At 35.8% G+C, this 19,747-nt stretch overlaps 2 protein-coding genes across 2 annotated transcripts in view; both read right to left on the bottom strand.

Annotated features, from left to right (window-relative positions):
• The window catches only part of LOC129787458 (fork head domain-containing protein FD4-like), a 416,355-nt gene that overhangs the window by 285,381 nt on the left and 111,227 nt on the right, over positions 1-19,747 (bottom strand). The window lies entirely within an intron of this gene.
• The window catches only part of LOC129787441 (serine/threonine-protein kinase 32A), a 36,267-nt gene continuing 26,597 nt past the window's right edge, over positions 10,078-19,747 (bottom strand). Inside the window, exons 5-9 of the mRNA XM_055823019.1 lie at positions 17,636-17,724; positions 17,078-17,115; positions 15,722-15,847; positions 15,053-15,234; positions 10,078-14,725 (exon numbers count right to left, since the gene is read on the bottom strand). Of these exons, the coding sequence (XP_055678994.1) occupies positions 14,243-14,725; positions 15,053-15,234; positions 15,722-15,847; positions 17,078-17,115; positions 17,636-17,724 (918 nt within the window). The 3' untranslated portion in view covers positions 10,078-14,242. The remainder of the gene's footprint in view (positions 14,726-15,052; positions 15,235-15,721; positions 15,848-17,077; positions 17,116-17,635; positions 17,725-19,747) is intronic.

The following is a 19,747-nucleotide window of genomic DNA, read 5'->3' as shown; positions in this document are numbered from 1 at the left end:
GCTGGAAACTTGATTAGACAAATAACACATTGTTGTACGAAAGATGGGGTAAAAGTCATGTAATTAGGTTGAAGAACATAAGATACATTAATGTTAAAATTCTTTTAATCTATATGCCTGAGAGAGAAATCAGTCCTTTGGTGGTATTCTAAGATAAATATAAAGATCAAAATAAAGAAAAAAACCAAGATTTGGTATTCTACTTTAAAATTCCAAGAAATTTTCAGGATAATCTTGGAAATTCAAAATATTTCAAGATTTGGTATTCTAAGATAGAGATTTACGGTCGAACCATAACCTAAAAATCTTGTTTCTTCATACAACTTCCAAGACTTTTAGTATTCTGAGATACGAATCAAAATCAAAATAAAGATTTACAAAATGAGTTGTCAAAAGAGACTTGGATAAAAATATTCCAAGATTCTGTATTCTACGATAGAGATTTACGGTCTTATTATAACGTAAAATGTCTTGGATTTATGTGAAATTCCAAGACGGTTTTGGGGTCCTTTGAAAAATTGGTTTTCAAATGAGGTAAAGGCAAAGTAAATTCAGTATGGGAGATATGAAAACTCTTGTACAAATATGGGATGCAGATGCAAAATGACGGGTTTTTGCCGGAATTGTGTTCACTCCATCTTGCTAATGATAGAGTGACCTCCGGGTTGTACCAGGATTGTCAAATCTTGGACAAATACGGGATGTTGGTGCAATTTTTTTTGTTTTTCACTGGAATTGTGGTCACTTCTCCTTTGTAATGGTGGAGTGACCTCCGGATTGGGGATCTCATCCCCGGATTGTCACATCCTGGACAATCCTGGGATGCTGGTGCAAAAATGTTTGTTTTTTGCCGGAATTATGGTCACTTCTCCTTTGTGATGATAAAGTGACCTCCAGATTGGGGATCTCATCCCAGGATTGTCACATCCTGGACAATCCTGGGATGCTGGTGCAAAATTCTGGGTTTTTCGACGGAATTGTGGTCACTCCTGATTGGTAATGATGGAGTGACCTCCAGATTGAGGCTCTCATCCCAGGATTATCAAGTCCTGGACAATTAAGGGATGCTGGTGCAAAATTGTGGGTTTTTCGACGGATTTATGGTCACTTCCTATTAGTAATGTTGGAGTGACCACTACTCTGGCGAAAAAACCACAATTTTGCACCAGCATTCCCTAATTGTCCAGGGCTTGATAGTTCTGGGATGATATCCCTAGTCCTGAGGTCACTTTATCATTACCAATGAGAAGTGACCACAATTCCGGCGAAAAACAAACATTTTTGCACCAGCATCCCAGGATTGTCCAGGATGTGACAATCCGGGGATGAGATGCCCAATCCGGAGATCACTTTATCATTACCAATGAGAAGTGACCACTAATCCTGGAAAAAAATTTAAAAATTGCCCCAGAATTGTCCAGGATATGACAATCCTGGGATGAGATCCTTAATCCGGAGGTCACTCCATCAATAGCAAGAAGAAGTGACCACGATTCCTAAGAAAAATTCAAAATTTTGCAGTAGCATACCCCCCCCCCCCAGTTACCACCAAATTATCATAATCTGGAGGCAGAAAGCAACTCTCTGACAATATACCTACATTCCATTCCCGGAGCAATAATGCCTGGAAATAATAGCCGAGATTATACAATCAGGGCTCCAGGGATGTAATGGGATGTAATGGCAATAGGGAAGAAATTCCCATGAAGTGTTTAAATTTCGTTCAATTGTCATCCGAGAGCGAACGAGAAAGCGCAATAGAAAAAATTAATGCGTTAGAAAGAGATATCGCTAAAGTTTTCTTGGCGCGAAGCTGAAACCAAGAAACTGACAAGTAGGATAACACAAATTTTGATTTTACTTTCCTGGATAATTCGTCGTAAAGTAGAATACCGACAGTCTTGGTCTTTATTTTGATTTTTATCTTGATCTTGAAAGGTGTCTCTATCCTAGAATACCACCCCTTATATCCATTATCTTACAATATATTATTCTTTCTACAGCTATTTTTTGCGTTTGTCATCTGCAGACTTTTTCGAAGATGTCTTATTTGTATCTTTCTTGGGGCTTTTCTTTGATGCTTCAATTTTCTGCGGGTTCTTCTTGTTTATTTTAAGCTTAATTGACAAAGTCTTCTTTGGAGTTTTTCGCGATTTCTTTGCCTTTGGACCCTTGGCACCCGTAGCTTTTCTCTTAGTTCCTGGTGTTGGTGCAGCAGCCTTTTCCTCCTTAATTTCCACTCCTTCCAAGACTTTAGAAGAATTTTTGGATATTGGTCTGGGTTTTAGCTTAGCACTAGCAGTACTTTTAATTTTCTGTTTTTCTTTTTCTTTCTTACGCTTTTCAGCATTTTCTTTTTTTCTCATTTGTTCATAACGCTTCCGTGCATTGATTGCTCGTGATTCTTCAGAAAGTTTTACTGGTCTTTCATCTTTGGGAATAAGTGTCGCACTCCCGGTTCTTTTAATACGCTGCCTTATTTTATCCCTTTCCCGAATATCTGCACGCTGTTCCTCAGTCAAATTAGCTCGTTGTTTTCTAACTCTTTCCGCCTGGGATGACAACATTGTCAAACGTTCCACTTTCTTCTTTGCCATTTCTCTGTGGTGACTCTTGTCTCTAGGTATCTCTATATGTGCAGGTAAATTTAGCAAAAACAAGCTAAGCGTCCCGGTGTGTTCTGCACAGGTAAATAGAAGACAAAAATGATGCTAAATGTAAAAGGGATATTTTTATGCTGAACTTACTTTTTCTCTATTTTATTTAAAAACACTACAACATAAATTATTTCTTTTAATTCATTTGAGGTTTTAATAATTTTTTGTGAAGTTTTGTAGACTGATGTATTTAGGGAAATTATCTTAAGGGAACCCTACAAAACTAGCATCAGCTTTTTAGCTTAGCTTGACCTTCTCTGATTTAATTTTTAACCAATTCAGAATAAAATCACATAAAAATAAATTTTCTAGATATGAGATTGAATTACTAAAAATAATCAATGAATTCTTAAGGCATTTGACTCTCTAAAAATCCCACAAATATTTTTTAAGCTGCAGAAAAAAAACGGAAAAAATCTTTAATTTTTTTTTTTAAAAATAAATCATTAATATGTCTGCAAATTATCTACAGAGAGTCGTTTCAACATTCACAGTCTTCTTCAGTTTTCTTATGTTTTCTGTTGGTGATCGGCAGATGGGAGGAAGATGTAGGCAAATGCTGTCAAGAAGCGAATGAGATTGAACGATCGGTAATGCAGATCCTCTCATTGGAGCTTTCAGAGCTTTCATCTCGTGATTTTAAATAAAACGATCAATGTATAGATCGTGCGGATCCTCAGATTTCCTTTATGCAATTTTTTTTATTTATAAAATTCAGTCAAATAAATACTTTTTGCGCAATAAAACTTTAATAAGCTCTGTCCCTGATTACATTTGAGATTGTCTCACATTTAGGACAACGTTCCATAAAGCTCGTACAAAATGCTAAAGGGATTGATTTCCATTTTTTTTATCTCTTTTCCTTTCATGGGATTTGTGATGAATCCCAGGGTTGAAAAAAAAAACATACGAAGGATGACCCAGGAGACGCGTCTTGTGCTATAAATGACCTTTTTTCACCGAGTTCCACATGAAGGCGTGAAGGTCCCTTATAGCGAAAGGGTCTCATCGTGTTTTAATTCACTTTGTACGTGTTTTGATAAAAGAGTATCCACAAACTCCCAAGTGAGTAATTTTATACCCATTCGCTGTATCACTTTTTGGAGGACTTTCGTCTGGGGGCACAATGTGTGTGATTTGATGATCCTTGTTCATTTTGCTATAAATTCCTCGAGGGGGAAACATCTCATGTTCTCAAGTATTTTGCCTCATTCATTCTGTGTTGTACTAAATTCACGAGAAAAGCGTCTGGAGGTATTTTCCGTATTTTTATTGCTTCTGAGAAGAAAATAGTAGGTAATTGGTACATTAGAATGTACATATAATGTGTTATCGAACATAGATAGATAGATAGTTTATTTTATATGCAAGAGATACAATGATCTATAGTAGCACTATATAATTTTTGTTTAAATATTATTTTCTCAATTTACAAACTTATCAAGGATCCAACGGATCCAACCAATAATGAAGAAACAAATAAAAAAGTGTGAAATTTAACACGCCTCCCCTCCACCTCCGAAGCAGCATTTTCTTGTCTTTAAGAAATAGAGAAAAGTGAGGAATATAATGTGGATATAATGATGCGCATAGAGAAATAATGTAACACTGTCATAACTGGTCCTTATGTGATGATATGGAGTGCTAAGTGATTGTTGAGAATATGAGCTCATTAAAATGGAGAATGTTGCTTGCGGCATGGGAGACTCATTGTGAGTGTGTGTCTCCTTTTCATGGACAACCGCCGCATATGAAGTGGTACAAGTTGAAAAGGATGGAAAAAAGCTCTCAGGACGGAAATAAACATCCCTTATTATTTTCTCATAATATTTCTACTTTCATTGACACTTTCTGTGATTCTTTAACTTGGAAATTTTACTGGGGGCGTTTTGCAATGCGCGCTAAAAATAACTTTATTCAAGAAAACTCAATGGTTTCGAATTTAAATAATAAAATCCTCTTTTACCATCTTTTACTGAGATTTTCTGTGAATCGCTCTAGAATCTTAGATATTAATTTATGCTATTTGTAGTATTATGATTTTTTTAAAAAATATATTTAGTAAATAAAAAGTCCATTGAGATGGAGCTTTAGGAAAGAATGCCTTTTATACGATTAAATTGTATTTTGTGAAAGTAATTTTTAACAAATCTGTGATGGAAACTCATTGAAATCGTAAGAAAAAAAAATCTCACCATGTTGAATTAATATTCCTTCTCAGAAAGAGAAAAGCTTTCTTGTGGGGAAAATTGAAAAGCAAGCTCCTCCGAGAGAATATGCCTAATGAGTCGGATAACATGTTTCACCAGATGATCTCATTGACTCTGTAGAGCACTTAAAAACTATTGTAAGGCAAATATGTTGGGGTATGGGAAGGTTAGCAAGTGTGCTCAACGTCTTCAACATTCGTCGCGTATAATCTTCTGAAATAGGGGTGATTTAGGAACATCTTATAATCTCTCTCTCGCTCTGTATTTTGTCTATGCTGGCGCCATCCCCATGTAGCCTTGTTATTTGCGGGCAAAAGCTCGGCAAATGGGGGCAAATACGTTCTAAACAGCAATTAAAGTGTGTTATTTCTGTTTGTGTGCATGAAATTGCCGTTGAAGCCATCAAATTTAGTTAATGACTTGCTCTTGCCCACTCCACCCACATCCACTTTTCTGCCCGTTAATTACAACAGCGCGGTGAAGGAGTATTTTCTTTCTTGCGCCCCGGATCACTCCATGGCAATCTCGCTGGTGTTTATGGCTCTTTTATCTCAATCGTGTCTCCTTGGTGAGTTGCCCGTTTTTGCGACTGTCGCTCACCCAAGACCACTTTCGAGGGTGGAAAATCGCACGGGAAAATCTAACAACTTCTTCATGGTGACTTTTACACAACCCCTCCCACCGTGTCACGAGGGTTTCTTCGAGGAAAAAAATCATGAATTTTTCTGACTTGAATTGAGAAGTCGGTATTATGCTGTGACTCCTATATAATGAACTACATAAGAAAAAAAAATCTTTTCAAACAAAACTTTCTTTCAATTTACATGATTTTTTTTCTAAATGGATTTCTCCGTTACTAAATTAAAATTAAAATAAAATTCATGTAATAATTAAAAAAATAAATCTTTAAAGAGGTATGTTACGACGCCACAATATTAAAGTTTAATGTACATAGATATGTCACTCAATTGGTACAATCTTTTTTAAATCCCTTGCGAGAGACTACTTGACATCACGTTGAGTATCTAAAGCTCAAGAGACGATGTTCTGTTTGGTTTGTCAACCACCAAGTTCAACAAAAAGCTAAAGCCCTCTCGAAACCTTTAAAATTTGACCTTTTTCCATGAACTCCTTCTACAATCCCTTTTGATCCCCGCCTCCTGCCCCCCTCTCGCCCCGCACAAGGCTGAAAAAAGCCATTTCATCCCATCGAAAGAATTTCTGTTTTGCCAGATTGTGAGTGTTTCTATGCGGGAAGTATTGGGCGAAGGTGAAATTTAATATTTTTCCCTAGCATCTGATTCCATTTTTTTTATATGTTTTTTTTGTGTGTAGACATTCACCCCCGCTCTAAGTTGGGGAAGGATTAAATTTCAATAAAGGAAAAAGAGTAAGGAGCTCCTATGAAAACAAGAAAAATCCTTCTCAGCCTACAGATGAAGAAAAAAAAAGAGTTAAAATTTAACATTCAATTGGCGAACGATTGAGAAAGCGATATTTTTTCGGAGAACTGCCCAATATATTGGAAAAAAGTCTTCTTTTGGTCCCCCGCCGGAAGAGGATGTGGATTGGGGGAAATTGTCTGATAAATTCAATGGAAAAGCGCCAAGAGCATCTGGTGTTGCCAAAGGTGGCTTAGTGGTGGGCCAAAAGTGGTTTTCTGAATGTGAAAAACTAGCAACTTTCATGAGAGATACTAACCCCTGAGAGTTTGGGCAATGTTGCCTGAAATGTGTCCGAAAAGAAGGGTCAGAGAAACGTGAAAAACACATAAATGTTCGATGGTGATCAGCATAATCAATCATTTCGGCAATACAAATACGACTGTGTCTCTAGCACTTCTTCCGGTTGCTTTTGAAGCTAAAGTCTGGGGTGATTTTTTGGGAGAGGGTGGTGGAGCTTTTCTTCCCAATGGAAGTATTCCTTTGAGATTTCCCTCCCTGTATATGAGAGAGATTCGACCCGACCGTACTGACCCAATATTTTGTGGGCCAATGGGTGGGCGGCATGACGAACAATTTTCAGGCACTTCTTATTCGTAAAGAGCTGAGATTCACATAGATAAAGGGATTAGAAGCTTTTTTATTATTATTTTTTTTAATTATGAAGCTTTGATAAAAGTTTTGCTATAGAAAAAGACTGTTTAAAGTACTAAAATGCGAATTAAACTAATTTAATTAAACATTTTTGACACAAAATATTTCTTTATTGGATTAGAAAGCTTTTAAGTAAATCTTTTCTATGCTGTCTTCAACTCTGCAGTCATGGAATCATGTGCAGAAAAATGGTGAATAAAATATAAGACTCGTGAACCCAGGTATTATTATATATCTTACCCCCCCCCCCCCCTCCTCCATCTGTGTAAGTACTTTTCTGTTGAATTTGTTGATGATATTGGAAATGGTTGCTGTTATTTGGCAAATGCCATTGGGGAAGGAACTCCCCTGCCAATTTTCCGATGACGGAAGAAATAAAAGTTTTAGCAATTATTTGCTTTTATATATAACAAAAAAAAGTTGTATTTTCCGCAGACACTTTTACGATCTCAACGCGCTTCTCCAAAGTCTACGGGACTTTGAGAAACAAGCCCCCTACCTCAAGGAGAAATAGATTTTCTATTGGATGTATTTGCTCTATTCAGGATTGAAGAGAAGATTGGACGTAGAGGGGCCACTACAGAATTGAAGTTTCAATTTCAATTCTCACGTTAGACAACCCCAATGAGGGTTTGATTTTGATGAAGGGAAACTCAAATGTAGTTATTTATAATCGTCATGATGTGGGATTATATGTGAAATGAATGGAAGCGTATTAATAGCTATTGAATGAAAGTGATATCCTTGAAATATATACCTAATTTTCAATGGGGGAAAACTTTGTAATAAATATGTACGTTTATGAAAATAATCTCTTTCACATTTAGAATGCTTTTATCTCGGAGCCATGCAAAATATTATGGATTCCAATGAATTTATCTCACACACAAGAGGAACCCCTTTCACTTTTATAATGGCAAAAAAGCACCCCATATCATCATCATGTGTAGTATCTACTGAATTTTATTTATATGGTAATGACTTGAAAGGAGAATGAGGTCTTCGAATAAATTCATGGAGAGATCAATTGAGATTCTCACAGCAAGAAACATCCGGCGTGTTAGGAAATTTCTACATGCCTCCTTCTCTTCCTTCTCCCCCCACAAAAGCCTCACTTGCGGAGCTTTTCAGCATTGATTGATCTCATTCGCATTTCACGCGCTGAAATGGTAATTTTTGACACCAACTTCACACACCCTCCCGCAAGAGCTGAAATGGGCGGGAAATTCCTCTGGGAAATTCATGGGAATGAATTTCTCCGCAACCATCTCCAAAAGTGTCTAACAAAATGTGTTCAATTTGAACTCCATCGATCAACTTTGCATAAAGACTCAGAAATGAGCGTGTTTATCCCCTTAAACATCCCATAGTACGCCCACTGTCTTCCGCCCGACTTACTCTCTCTCCCTCTACCTCTTGCATATGTATTTTCGTAGAATCCGATAGAAGTGTTTTTGATTTCCGCGACACCCCCAAATCCATTTTATTCCAATGAAAATTGCGAGTGGTAAACAATAGTCGCAAAGGGTGCTTCTTCTTTGTCATTTTCTCTTTCAAGCCCCATTCATCATGCCTCACGTACACTTCCCTCAATTTCTCTCAACACAAGTAATTTCCCTGAAAAATAAATGTTTTTGCCAAAAAGTGGAAAAGTCGACTTCCGACACCCCCTGCCTCACCCATTTGTGAAAGTTTCAAAATTGTTCGTCGTGATTTAAAGGTTTTCATGCATTTGGAAAAGAGATTAAAAGCTTCACGAAGTAAAAAGTTATGCCACTTTCAACCTCTGTAAATAATTCTTTTTCAGAACATTCAGTGACTTTTATAAATTTAATTTTCCATCCTTTTCAAACCATGTTTTTCTAGCCGTGTTTTGCTGGAGATAAATAAATTACATATGCTGTTAAAGCGACAAGTCAGACTCGGTGATAAATTTATTTCACTCTTTTCCGCTGGGTGCGGGTGACAAGATGAGTTTCGCCTTTCAGGACAGCCTCAAGAAGGAATTTTGTAATGAAAATCACATAATAAAAGCTCCCAAGGATTGTAAAGGACTTTGTGACTCTTAAAAGCTTCAAATGATTGGAAACATACAAAATAAAATTTGTTTTCTTGACTTTTGGTGCTGCTATTACTTGTCTAATATCTGTGAGAATTGTGAGAATAGTACATTGTAATAAAACAAATTTTACTGATTTATTAAGAATTCAGGAATTGTGAAAATCCTGAAAAATACTTTTCAAACTTTTTGAATTTACAATTTATGAAAATTCTTGAGATTCATTGAACTTTCCTCATTCAATATGAAAATTCTCCTGACACAAATGCTTTCCCTGAATTCTCCCACCACTCTTGGAAAATTTAATGAAATGATGTTTATGCGAAGAGATTAATCTGAATTAATGTTGATGTGAGCTTTAATGTTTTTCTTTTGAACTGAGAGCTTTTTGTGAAAATCACGAAAGCGAAAATTCTTCTGTGGCATTGTGCGGGAAATTCGGAGAACCAATCATTTAATTACACAGAGTTTTGAAATTTATATATTTTTCTACTTGTTTTTCCCCCGAGTGTGTCTTTCCAATCAACATCTTACCCCAAAAAAAAAATTATTGGTTGAAAATTTCGTGCTTCACTGTGTGTATTTTTTGCCCTCTCAATAGCAAATATTAGCAGTTGGTGTATTCTAGATGAAGAAAAAAACGTTAATGGAATTTTGTGTGCACAATATTTCTCCCACAGTGCGGACAAATTGGGTTGCACGCCATCCTCCTGACTATTTCTAAGCGGGGGCAGGGGAGACTCAGGCAGGAGTAGGTATAGGAAATTACCTGCTTTCTCTCTCGCCTCTTATTGATGGTATATCCTCGGTGCTATCTCGCTCGTAGCTTGATTTATTATCACGTTGAATTTTTATTGGGTATTTCAGCGACTTTTGCGGGTGTGGTGAATTGACTTTAAACTTGGGTGCGAAGCTTAAAAGCTCTCTCGGGCTGCGCTTGTGGAAATATCATAACACATTTTCTATATTTTACTGGAACGCCATTCAATATTTCTCAATATCCATTTGAGCGGTACAGTACTTAATAAAAGACATATAAAATTCTTGCCATTTTTATCTCTCAGAAATTTCTATATTTTCCTTTTATCTCTCCTTCTCACACTCCTCTACAACTATAAATTGAAGAAATTTTCATTCTCATCTTCTTTTTATTTGAACTAGCCATTGTGTGGAATAATTCTGAAATGCAGTTTTGGTCCTATTTAATGTCTTGCACAACACTTCCCCTTCCCAATCTTAGAATCGTTAAAAGTGTTATGGAGTATATAATCGCTTTCATTCACATCATATAAGGAAATGCGTAATAATGGGAGCAATTTTGGACAAAATAAAATATATTTTGTCTTTTGTGAAGTCTACAAAAGACATTTTATGAAGAGCAATTTTGAATAAAATATCTTTTGGGAGACTTTTGATATATTTTGTCGTCTTTTGTGACGTGTTTTTTCTTTCGAGTGGAGAGTTTCAGATGAAAAAAATAAGAAGAAGATAACATTCCTATTAGGTTATGTTTACGATTGGGGCAATTGAACAATCTGAATTGAATTAATTTTTAGGGAAATTAAGTCAAGCATGCGTGTAGTCTATTTGGTACCCTAAGGATGTTGGGAAGATCAAAAAACCATCTGACTTCTAGCTCATCAGTTCGATTTTCATTACACCAAGAAAATGTTAATGAGTCACTCTGATATGATTCTCTTTTACATGAATTGATTAACTCATATTTTATTGCATTAATTAGCCCTACATATTTCGTTTTTGCACATAAAAACTCGCATCGGGAACATAGGGAAGGGATCTCTGACCCAAAATCCTGATTATATAGGGTTAGAACTTGTCAGCGATCTCCCAAATTTTTGCCAGAAAGACACAGAAATTCTCCATAACATTTTTGCCCAACACCGCTAAAAGGGAAAATGGACACAGCTAAATTGGCTGAATTTCATATCATTCCACAAATTCCCTTTGCACAAAGCTTCACAATTACCCGAAATTGCATTATTATCCATTGGTATTTCGAGAAACATGATAGAAAACTTCTAAAAAATGCAACGCGTAAACACCAATTTGACAAAAGATTTTGATTTTATAAAAGCACCTCGACGAGATGCTTGCAAAACACAAAATATTTCTTGTGTAATGTATAAATTATTTTGTGAAAAATTACAATTCTCCTGTAAAAATCTTTTGTGGAGACGTTCTCACAAGATTGTCAAAAGATTGACACAAAAAATCTTTTGTCTTTTGTCTAAAATTGCATTAAACGTCAAAATTTTTCAGTTTTTCAAAATATTTCACCTATTATTGTACCTAAAATTGCAAAAATTTCTTTTGTGGAGAGATTGACAAAAGTTTTAGAGAAATATTTTGTGCAAAATTACATTTAATGTCAAAATATTTTGTATTTTCAAAATATTTTGTCTTTTATTTTGTCCAAAATTGCTCCCAATATTTATCTTCATTTCCTTGTATATATATTTTTATGACTAATTTTATGTGCGACTTTTACCTCTCTCGTCCTTGCAATAAATACTCTTCTAATATAATCTGCCTCGTCATTCACTAAACGCTAGGTGATCTATAAAAGTTGACATTATTCAGAATGTAATTAAATTTAATTAATCTTGTGTTTTAATGATGATTTCTCTCTAAAATGAAGTTTATATCTTTTTTTTTCTTGCCTAATAATATCACAGTCCTGTGCAACAAAAATTGGAAAAAAATGTGTTTGTGTAGAATGAGAAAGTCAATTAAGGGGCAAAGAGTTTTACCGGATGGGTGTGGGAAGAATTAATTTTGGGATTTAGCGAAATTTCCTTAATGATTTTTTGTCCTATTTCACTTTGTTGGACACGGAGAAGGGTCGGAGTTTGAAATCAGGGGATGTTTCTTATCAGCATCGCTTAATTTATTCAACATATTCCGGCAGATAATTAAAATGATTTTCTTGCGGTTTTCTTTCTCATTTAAAACTGCGTGGACTTTTGTAAATACACAGTTAAGGGGAAAATTTTGCAACTTTTCTAAAGTTTCCCTCAAACTTCCTCAAATGATATTGAATTTTATTATTCTCCGTGTTTAACCAAAGAAAATGGTTTGAATTTCCGTTATAATTTCAAGGGGTTGTTCCTTAATTGATAAGAAAGCTAAAATAATTGAAAAGATTTCCGCAAGGATGTTTTTTTTTTGTAAAGTTACAAATTGAAGTTGCGAATTTACAAAACTCCTCAACATTTCCATTAAGGCAATGTGAAAGTGAAACAATGAAGTGTCCATCCTTTTTTTCATCGTCTCAAAAGCTCCGAAGTTCGAGTGAAGAAAATCAATTTTTCAGCAAACTCCTTCCCAATTTATACTAAAGGATATTTTGGAGGATATTAAGAGGATTTACAGGGTACGTTCTTTTTTACTATATAGATATATCAGTGAATTTGGGGTGAGCTTAAGAATTAGAATTTCTATCTTTTAAATTAAATTTAGAATTCCCTTTGTGTGTTGAGACGCGCTATCATCTTGTCTAATTCGAATAAAGTGGATATATAGGGGCGGGTGGGAATATTTCCTTAAGCTTTGATTACACGTCATCGTCTTCGGGACAAAATTATATACTTTTCTCTCCTCCATTTCCTCTAAATGGCACAAAGACACCCATTCTCATGGATATTTTGTGCAGAATCAAGGTGATGGTGGTTCCCGGAGAAAGGAAGAAGTCTGATGATGATACTCTGATTATTCGCCAGAAATCACGAATAAATTACTTGCGTTGATGCCATAAGACGCGATATATAGGAAAATGCTACACAATAAAGGGAATCTCTGTGGCCCATCTTCATCACCGAGCTTCTACACTCCACCTCTCTTGGGAGGAATATCAAGTCATTTTATATCATTATATTGAATCTCTCCGGGGGATTCTCCCTCCCCCCTACCCCACATACTTACCATATTCTTATACCATTGAGTACTCTGGATATTCAAATCCACATCACAATTGAGTACAATTTCTCCGGGGTCAGTGACTTGGAAATTTGTGCATTACTGATTCTCACATGAGGGGTGGAAGTCTCAATTTTTGAGCACACACACTCATCGAAAAAATAAGGAAATTCTTCCAATATCACATTGGGATTTCTTTTGATGAACGTGGAAAAGAGAAAGGAAATAATTTTCCACTTGTATGATTTAAAGGAAAAATGAAGTGTTTTTATCAGTGATAAATTATCGGAATTGTCTTATTCTCCTATAAATATTCATTTTTCAAATTAGAAAATTTTCCAGAGGATCTGTACTTCCTATTTCATCAAAATATGCTACATATTTGACATCATCAAACGGTGAAAATGTGGAAATTCATGATAAATTTCAAAGGTTTTTATATCATCTGTATCTGATGACAAGACAATGATATCTTTTTTTTTTCTTTTTTATATAACAAGACAATAGAAATTGTATGGCAATTTAAAGGAAAATCAGTCTCTTCTTTCGTGTACATAGAAGCATATTGAAAAGAAAATAGAGGATTCCAAGTGGAAAATTCAATAAAATTTTCCAAGAATTCCGTGTTGTTTGTTTTGAATTTTACTTTCTTTGTTGAACAAAATTCGTCAAAAGGTAAAAAGTCTTTCCTTTCACTTTCTTTCCAGAGTAATAAAAGAAGTAAAGAATTATCATAAAAAACTAAGCACTACATGGATTTTCCTTTGCAAGAACACTCTAAATTTTAGTTAGATTGTATTTTTCGATTTGGGCAATGACGTTATAGTGAAATTGAACTTTAAAAACAATTAACCCTGAGGCTTTTTGCTTAAAACCATGGTAGATGGAATGAAATTTCCCTCCATCTCATTGCGCTTCTCCAACCAATGGCTATCCTGTGAAACTTAGCAGAAATTTCCACAAACCACATTTATAACTTTCTCCGGGTTTCAGCCAATCTAACCATGTCTACGTAAATATGCTGCTATATTACTGAACTCTTCTCATATTTGATTAAGATGCCCAGGAAGTTTTGCGAGAATTGCTACAACGCGGGGAAAATTGACATTATGATGATGGCGAAAGAAGTCTCTTAACTTTTGATATTTGGTGCCGCATATACTCTCTCCCTCATATCTCTGAAAGGGGTGCACCTGCCATGAAACTTTCTCAATTTGCACTCTGTATGTGCCGCCGGTAAGTGTCACAGCAGAGTGGCAGGTGCGGCAGGGTCCAGCCCCATTCTCATACACTCGATTTTGGGGATGGGGTACGATCGATATAGTCAAGGGGTTCGGAGGTGCCGGATGCGCTTGGCTCATTTGACGCCTCCTCGATGGGCTTCAGGTGTGCTACCTCCGAATTAGCCATTGCTGTCTCCAGCTCTTGCTGCCATTCGTTCTCCTTCATCTCCATGGCTTTTCTCTTCATCTCCTTGTACCGATTGTAGACAATGAACTCCTTTATAAGGGTACTCTCAACGTCATTTTCCTTCTGAATTGATCTCTGCTTCGCTAGACGCTTCTTCTTTTTGTGCAGTGGCTTCGTCTCTACGATCATCTCTTCCAGCTCTAGGCTAGGATCACAGTTCAAATGGTCTTTTGGTGGTTTAAATGGTGGAATAGTTTTCTTCTGCTGTATCGCCTCAAAGTCCGTATGTCGGAATATTTGGGTTCTTTTCAGCTCACGCAGGGAACTTATTCGACCACCTGGGTCAGGTTCCAGCAACTAAATTAAATGAGAAGCAAAAAAAAACGAGAAAAGAAAAATAAGTGAAGGAAGGATGGGAAACTCTAAATCTCTAGGTGTATTTATTCATTTAAGAAAACTCCCTTTTCTCCCCCACATCTCTTCATCTTTTGGGCACACAAAGGCCATAAATTTCCATGAAAAGGTGTAGCTTCGCGCTTTTTTGCATCTTGTTCAACAATAAAGCATCCCCACACTGAGCAATTTGCGTGGGCTTTTGCCATGGTGCAAAAAATATGAGTTTTGGAAGGAGAAAAGAGAATCTTCACGGGGTGAAAGGGCAAGAGGTTACAATTTCTTTTTTACCCTGTTGATTAAATCCACAAAGTTTTCACTCCAGTACCGCGGGTACTGTAGAGGGGTAATTAATAAATTTTTTACATCATCCAATGGTGTATTGGAATGAACAACGAATGGCCGAGAACCAGCTCGCATCTCGAAAGCCACAACACCAAGCGACCACCAGTCCACGGGGTAAGTGTAGCCAGCTGGAAGTGCATAAAAGAAAGCCACATTGTAAATGGGAAGCAATTAGGGGTTCTTTCTTTTTTTTTTGTTGATGAATGAGGACGAGGTGGGATATATAAGTTAACATAAGTCACTATGGAGCTTTGCGTTTTAATTTGAAGGATTACTCTAGACGGTACAAGAAGCTTTTCTTAGAACTTGAATCCCACCTGAGCACTCTATAGCAATGCTATGTATTCACGTTGATGCCATATATAAAGAAAATAAGTACATTTATAAAGACGACAAGTGAACACGCAATCTTCTTGGAACTAAAAGATTGTGTATGGATGTTTCTTTTGGAGAACTCAGTATTTTTCTCTAAAGTTATCACAATAAATTCTTTGCTGTATGCTTTTGCCTTTTATTTTTCACTTTATCCCATGTTTGTGTCATCCAATTGTTTATTGTTATTTTTCATATACCTTATCGCTAGGCTATAGGCAAAAAAAGTGATGATTTTCTTACCAATCTCTTCGAGAGCACACATAAAAACCTCAGGCGCCATGTAGGGCTTTGTTCCTGACATACTGCACGCCAATCCATCAGGAAGCAATCGCGTTGCTATATTAAAATCCGTTATATGTGCGTGACCTGAATTTTGTGTTGTGGGTGGATTTCGGTAGGCGATGGAGTAGAAAAAAAGAGAAGGATCCATAAAAAACCACATTTTACAAGTTAAAGTCACTTAATAGCAATCATTCATATATACTATTCGAAAATATCTCTATAAACACATCGCACCCTCCCTCTCTCCTTGAGGCCAAATTCATTTTCTACAACGCTTCTTTTTCGCTCGTATTTTGACGAGAATAGAAGCAAAAGTAATACCGTCTCTCCTGTGTATAAAATGAAAAGCGGATCAATAAAAGTCGATCAGGGGAAAATATTCTTCGAGACATTTTTTCGATATTCACATTTGTATTTGACATGTTTCACTTCTCACCCTCTCAATGGCGTCCCCCGAAAAAAGGAGGTGCTTTGGCTTTTCTTTCCTCATGACGAGGGGTGTGAGAAAGAAAACTGCTGAAGATTTCGTGAAGAGAAAACAAAACTTTGGGTGCAAAAGTCAAAAGAAAAATGCTGAGGACCGACAAAAATTCCACACTACACCCCAGAGTTGAAGGTAAATTTAAGTTTGAGAATTAATACCTCTAATACACTAAGAAGCTTAAGGGTACCTATAGAGAAAACTTTGTACAGGTTTTCCCTTTTTTCTCTGCTGATTTTTGGTGATATTAATTTTACTAAAACGTCGCTGGCAAACATAAAAGCGGCTGTAGGCAAAAAGTTTAACTTAAACTACCCAAAGAAAGTTTTTTTTCTTTAAAAGAAAATCACAAACTATGTATTTTAGGCACTCTGGCGTAAGAAAAGAAAGACATCTACACCACCATTTGGTGCTTAAAATTGTTTAGCATACATCATGTGGCACAGTGTCTGCTAAACATTTTCCCACTCAACCACCAACGTATCACACAAAGAAAAGCCAACGAACGTGGGCACACGCTGTGTAAAGGTGAGGGAAAGTTTTCACATAGAAAATTAAGAAGTTCACTAAATGTTTGCACAGCGAAAGCTAAACTTGGGAGTGTGACTAACGACTTTAGCGATATTTTTTTCCTTGAGCTTTATGGGATACAAACACATACCTACATATCTCATTTCGCGCAATTCCGCGCATTCCCAGGATTTCCCATCTACCTTTCGTGCTTTATTGCAGTAAAAAAAAGTTGTGGTCTCATTTGTGCCTCGTCAGAGAGGGAGAGGGTGGTGGTGGAGATAAAAAAAAATCAACAACTCTATTTTGATGGGGAGTATTACCTTCTTCATCCAGCAGAATATTGTCCGGCTTAATATCTCTGTAAATATTTCAATATTGCATTAAATAAAGCATAATATATATGGGGGGTACTTATATGTATGTACGCAGTACACATATTGTGCCATTGAGGGATATGTTTTGTTCCTTGTGGTGGGTTTGCTTTCCACCCAAACGATGTTCAAGGGGGAGAAAGGTGAATATGGTGTGTGCATAAAGAAGGTACATGATTTTTTCAGTACTAAAGAGCACACGTAAAAAACTCTCTCTGTAAAAGTTCCATTGAACAAAAAATGCATGATAAAAGGGAGTTGGTGGGGAAATACAATGAGGAATGCTTGTAAAAGTGCGGGTGGATGGAAAAAATCCTATTTCCTTCTTTTTAATACACGAAAACATAGATATGTTTATATAAAAACGACGGAGAGATGCTATCTAAACATATTCCAACATTTTATGTATATCGTGCGGTCGATGGGGTTTTTTTTTCTCTAAAGGGGCGGGCAAAAGAGGTGAGGGCTTTTATTGAAAGACACGCGAAAACTTAAAGAGGTACTTACCTGTGAAGAACACGCTGGGATTGAAGATAGTCAAGAGCGGAGCCCAGTTCACAAACAAGTAAGGCAACACTTCTTTCAGAGAAATCCACCTGTTCCCCAGAAAGAAAGATATAAGTTTTAATTACTCCTGGCTGAGTCTTTTAAAATGAAATATGTGCAATTTGCCTTCACAGAGGGTTGAAAATAATTATACGGGGCAAGTAAAATATACTGACACAAACACAACACTCAAAATGATTTGCAATTAACTCTTTTAAAAGTAGATGTTTAGCCTTGCAATATGATATCCCATTATTTAGAAGACAAAGAAATTTCGCCTGGAAAATATATATAGGTAATGTGAATGAATTATATATAAAATAGCTATATTTGCGACCAAAATCAACCCCGTCATTGAATTAATCAATGAGGCGGTAAATTGAGAGGAAAGAAGTTTAATTTTGCGATGAAGATTCCATCTACCACATCTGCCAAACAATAAATCTCTCCCAGTTGAAGTAATCGAGAAATTATGCAGAAAATTGAAAGGTTATTTTTAATGAGTTGGAGTTCCCAATAAATTAAGCATACAAATTTTCAAATCAGTACTTATATGATTCCCAGTAATTTCAAATTATTATATTGAAAGAATTTTAATCATCAATATTTTAATAATTAAAGTTTGCCATTTTAATGAATATTTCCATATATGTATATTATCATTATCATATCATACTCGCCTTTTATAGTTTAATTAATTTTACTATATGTGACATAGTTGATGAAATTTCCCAGGTTTTATGCTCATAATGAAAATTCATATATAGCAATTTAATAACAAAAACGTCCCTGATATTGCTCATTTTAAGTCTTTATAGTGTTATTATCAATAGATATTGCAATTACCGCAAATTTCATCGTGAAATTAATCCAATTTTCCTTTATCCTTTTATGATTTTCATTATAATGTACACTTAAAGTCGTTTCGTGATGCAATTAATTTGCTTTATTGTCGCCAAAGCATGTTTATAATTAAAAATCACAATAGACGACAATAAAATCTTGAAAGATTTTTCATAGTTTTATAGCACAATTTTAAGAGAAACTATAAAATAGAAATAGTTTTAATTGTAATACAAAATACAACATTTTGTGAATGCGATAAAAAGTATTTGGGAAGGACCCTCCAAAGCTTTCAACTGCGTAACTTTATTACAATACCTTCGCGGCGGGGGTTGGTGTTGAGTTTTTCTTTACAAAGTAGCGTATAGGATGCGGAAACAGCAGACGAATTGTAACCACTCATGCGAATTAACATTGATGTTGTTATGAATGTAAATTTATTGGAGCGAAGCGAGAAATTCACCACGAAAAGCTCAATTCAGGAAGATAAATCAACAAGGTAATTGCTCTTTTTAATCACATTCAACAACACTTTTATTTATTGCTACCCATGTTCATGAATTTTTGTGAGTAAATCTACTAAATTAGGAGGGAAATATTTGAATTTTCGTGGGAGCTTGGTGCGGTTAGCCGTGGTTTTCAGCGGAATTTGCAAAATTTTAACCAGATCCAATAATATTTATTCTTCTTGATTGGATTTTAAATATGATTTTTGTGAATTTTGACAAGAGATTTTCCAGCCATGGGAGAAAAATTTTTCCTCCCAAAAAAAATGGTGAACTTTCGAGGCTTTTCATGGCTTTTAGCACGTGATTTCACGCTCTATATGTAGATGGTTTGAGGCAAAATAGGGAAACCTCTGCAGGGGTTCCACATATGGATGAAACATAAATGACAAGAGCTTCCTCGCGCTTGAATTTGAGCGTACAAAATAAAACCCCAGGGAGGGTACATTCACGGTCGTTTTTTTATTCTTTCCCAAGAACATTTCACAAGAGAATATTATTGACTCTGTGTTGTCTTTCACAATTTCAGCATTTTCATTTATCAATATTCACATGCCATGCAAAATTTGTTCCGCATTGCGATATGTTTTTGGGGGAGATAGGGTGGGTGTGTTTGTAAAATTTTACAGCTTTAAAGTAAAATTGAGGGGCTTGAAGTGCAAATGACCCTGTTTAATGGTGCTTTTATGAGTAAAAGCTCTCAAAAATTTATATCAATCACTGG

This window comes from Lutzomyia longipalpis, chromosome 1 (assembly GCF_024334085.1).
Source record: "Lutzomyia longipalpis isolate SR_M1_2022 chromosome 1, ASM2433408v1".
NCBI classification, from domain to species: Eukaryota; Metazoa; Arthropoda; class Insecta; order Diptera; family Psychodidae; genus Lutzomyia; species Lutzomyia longipalpis.
This window is presented reverse-complemented; position numbering and strand designations above follow the sequence as displayed.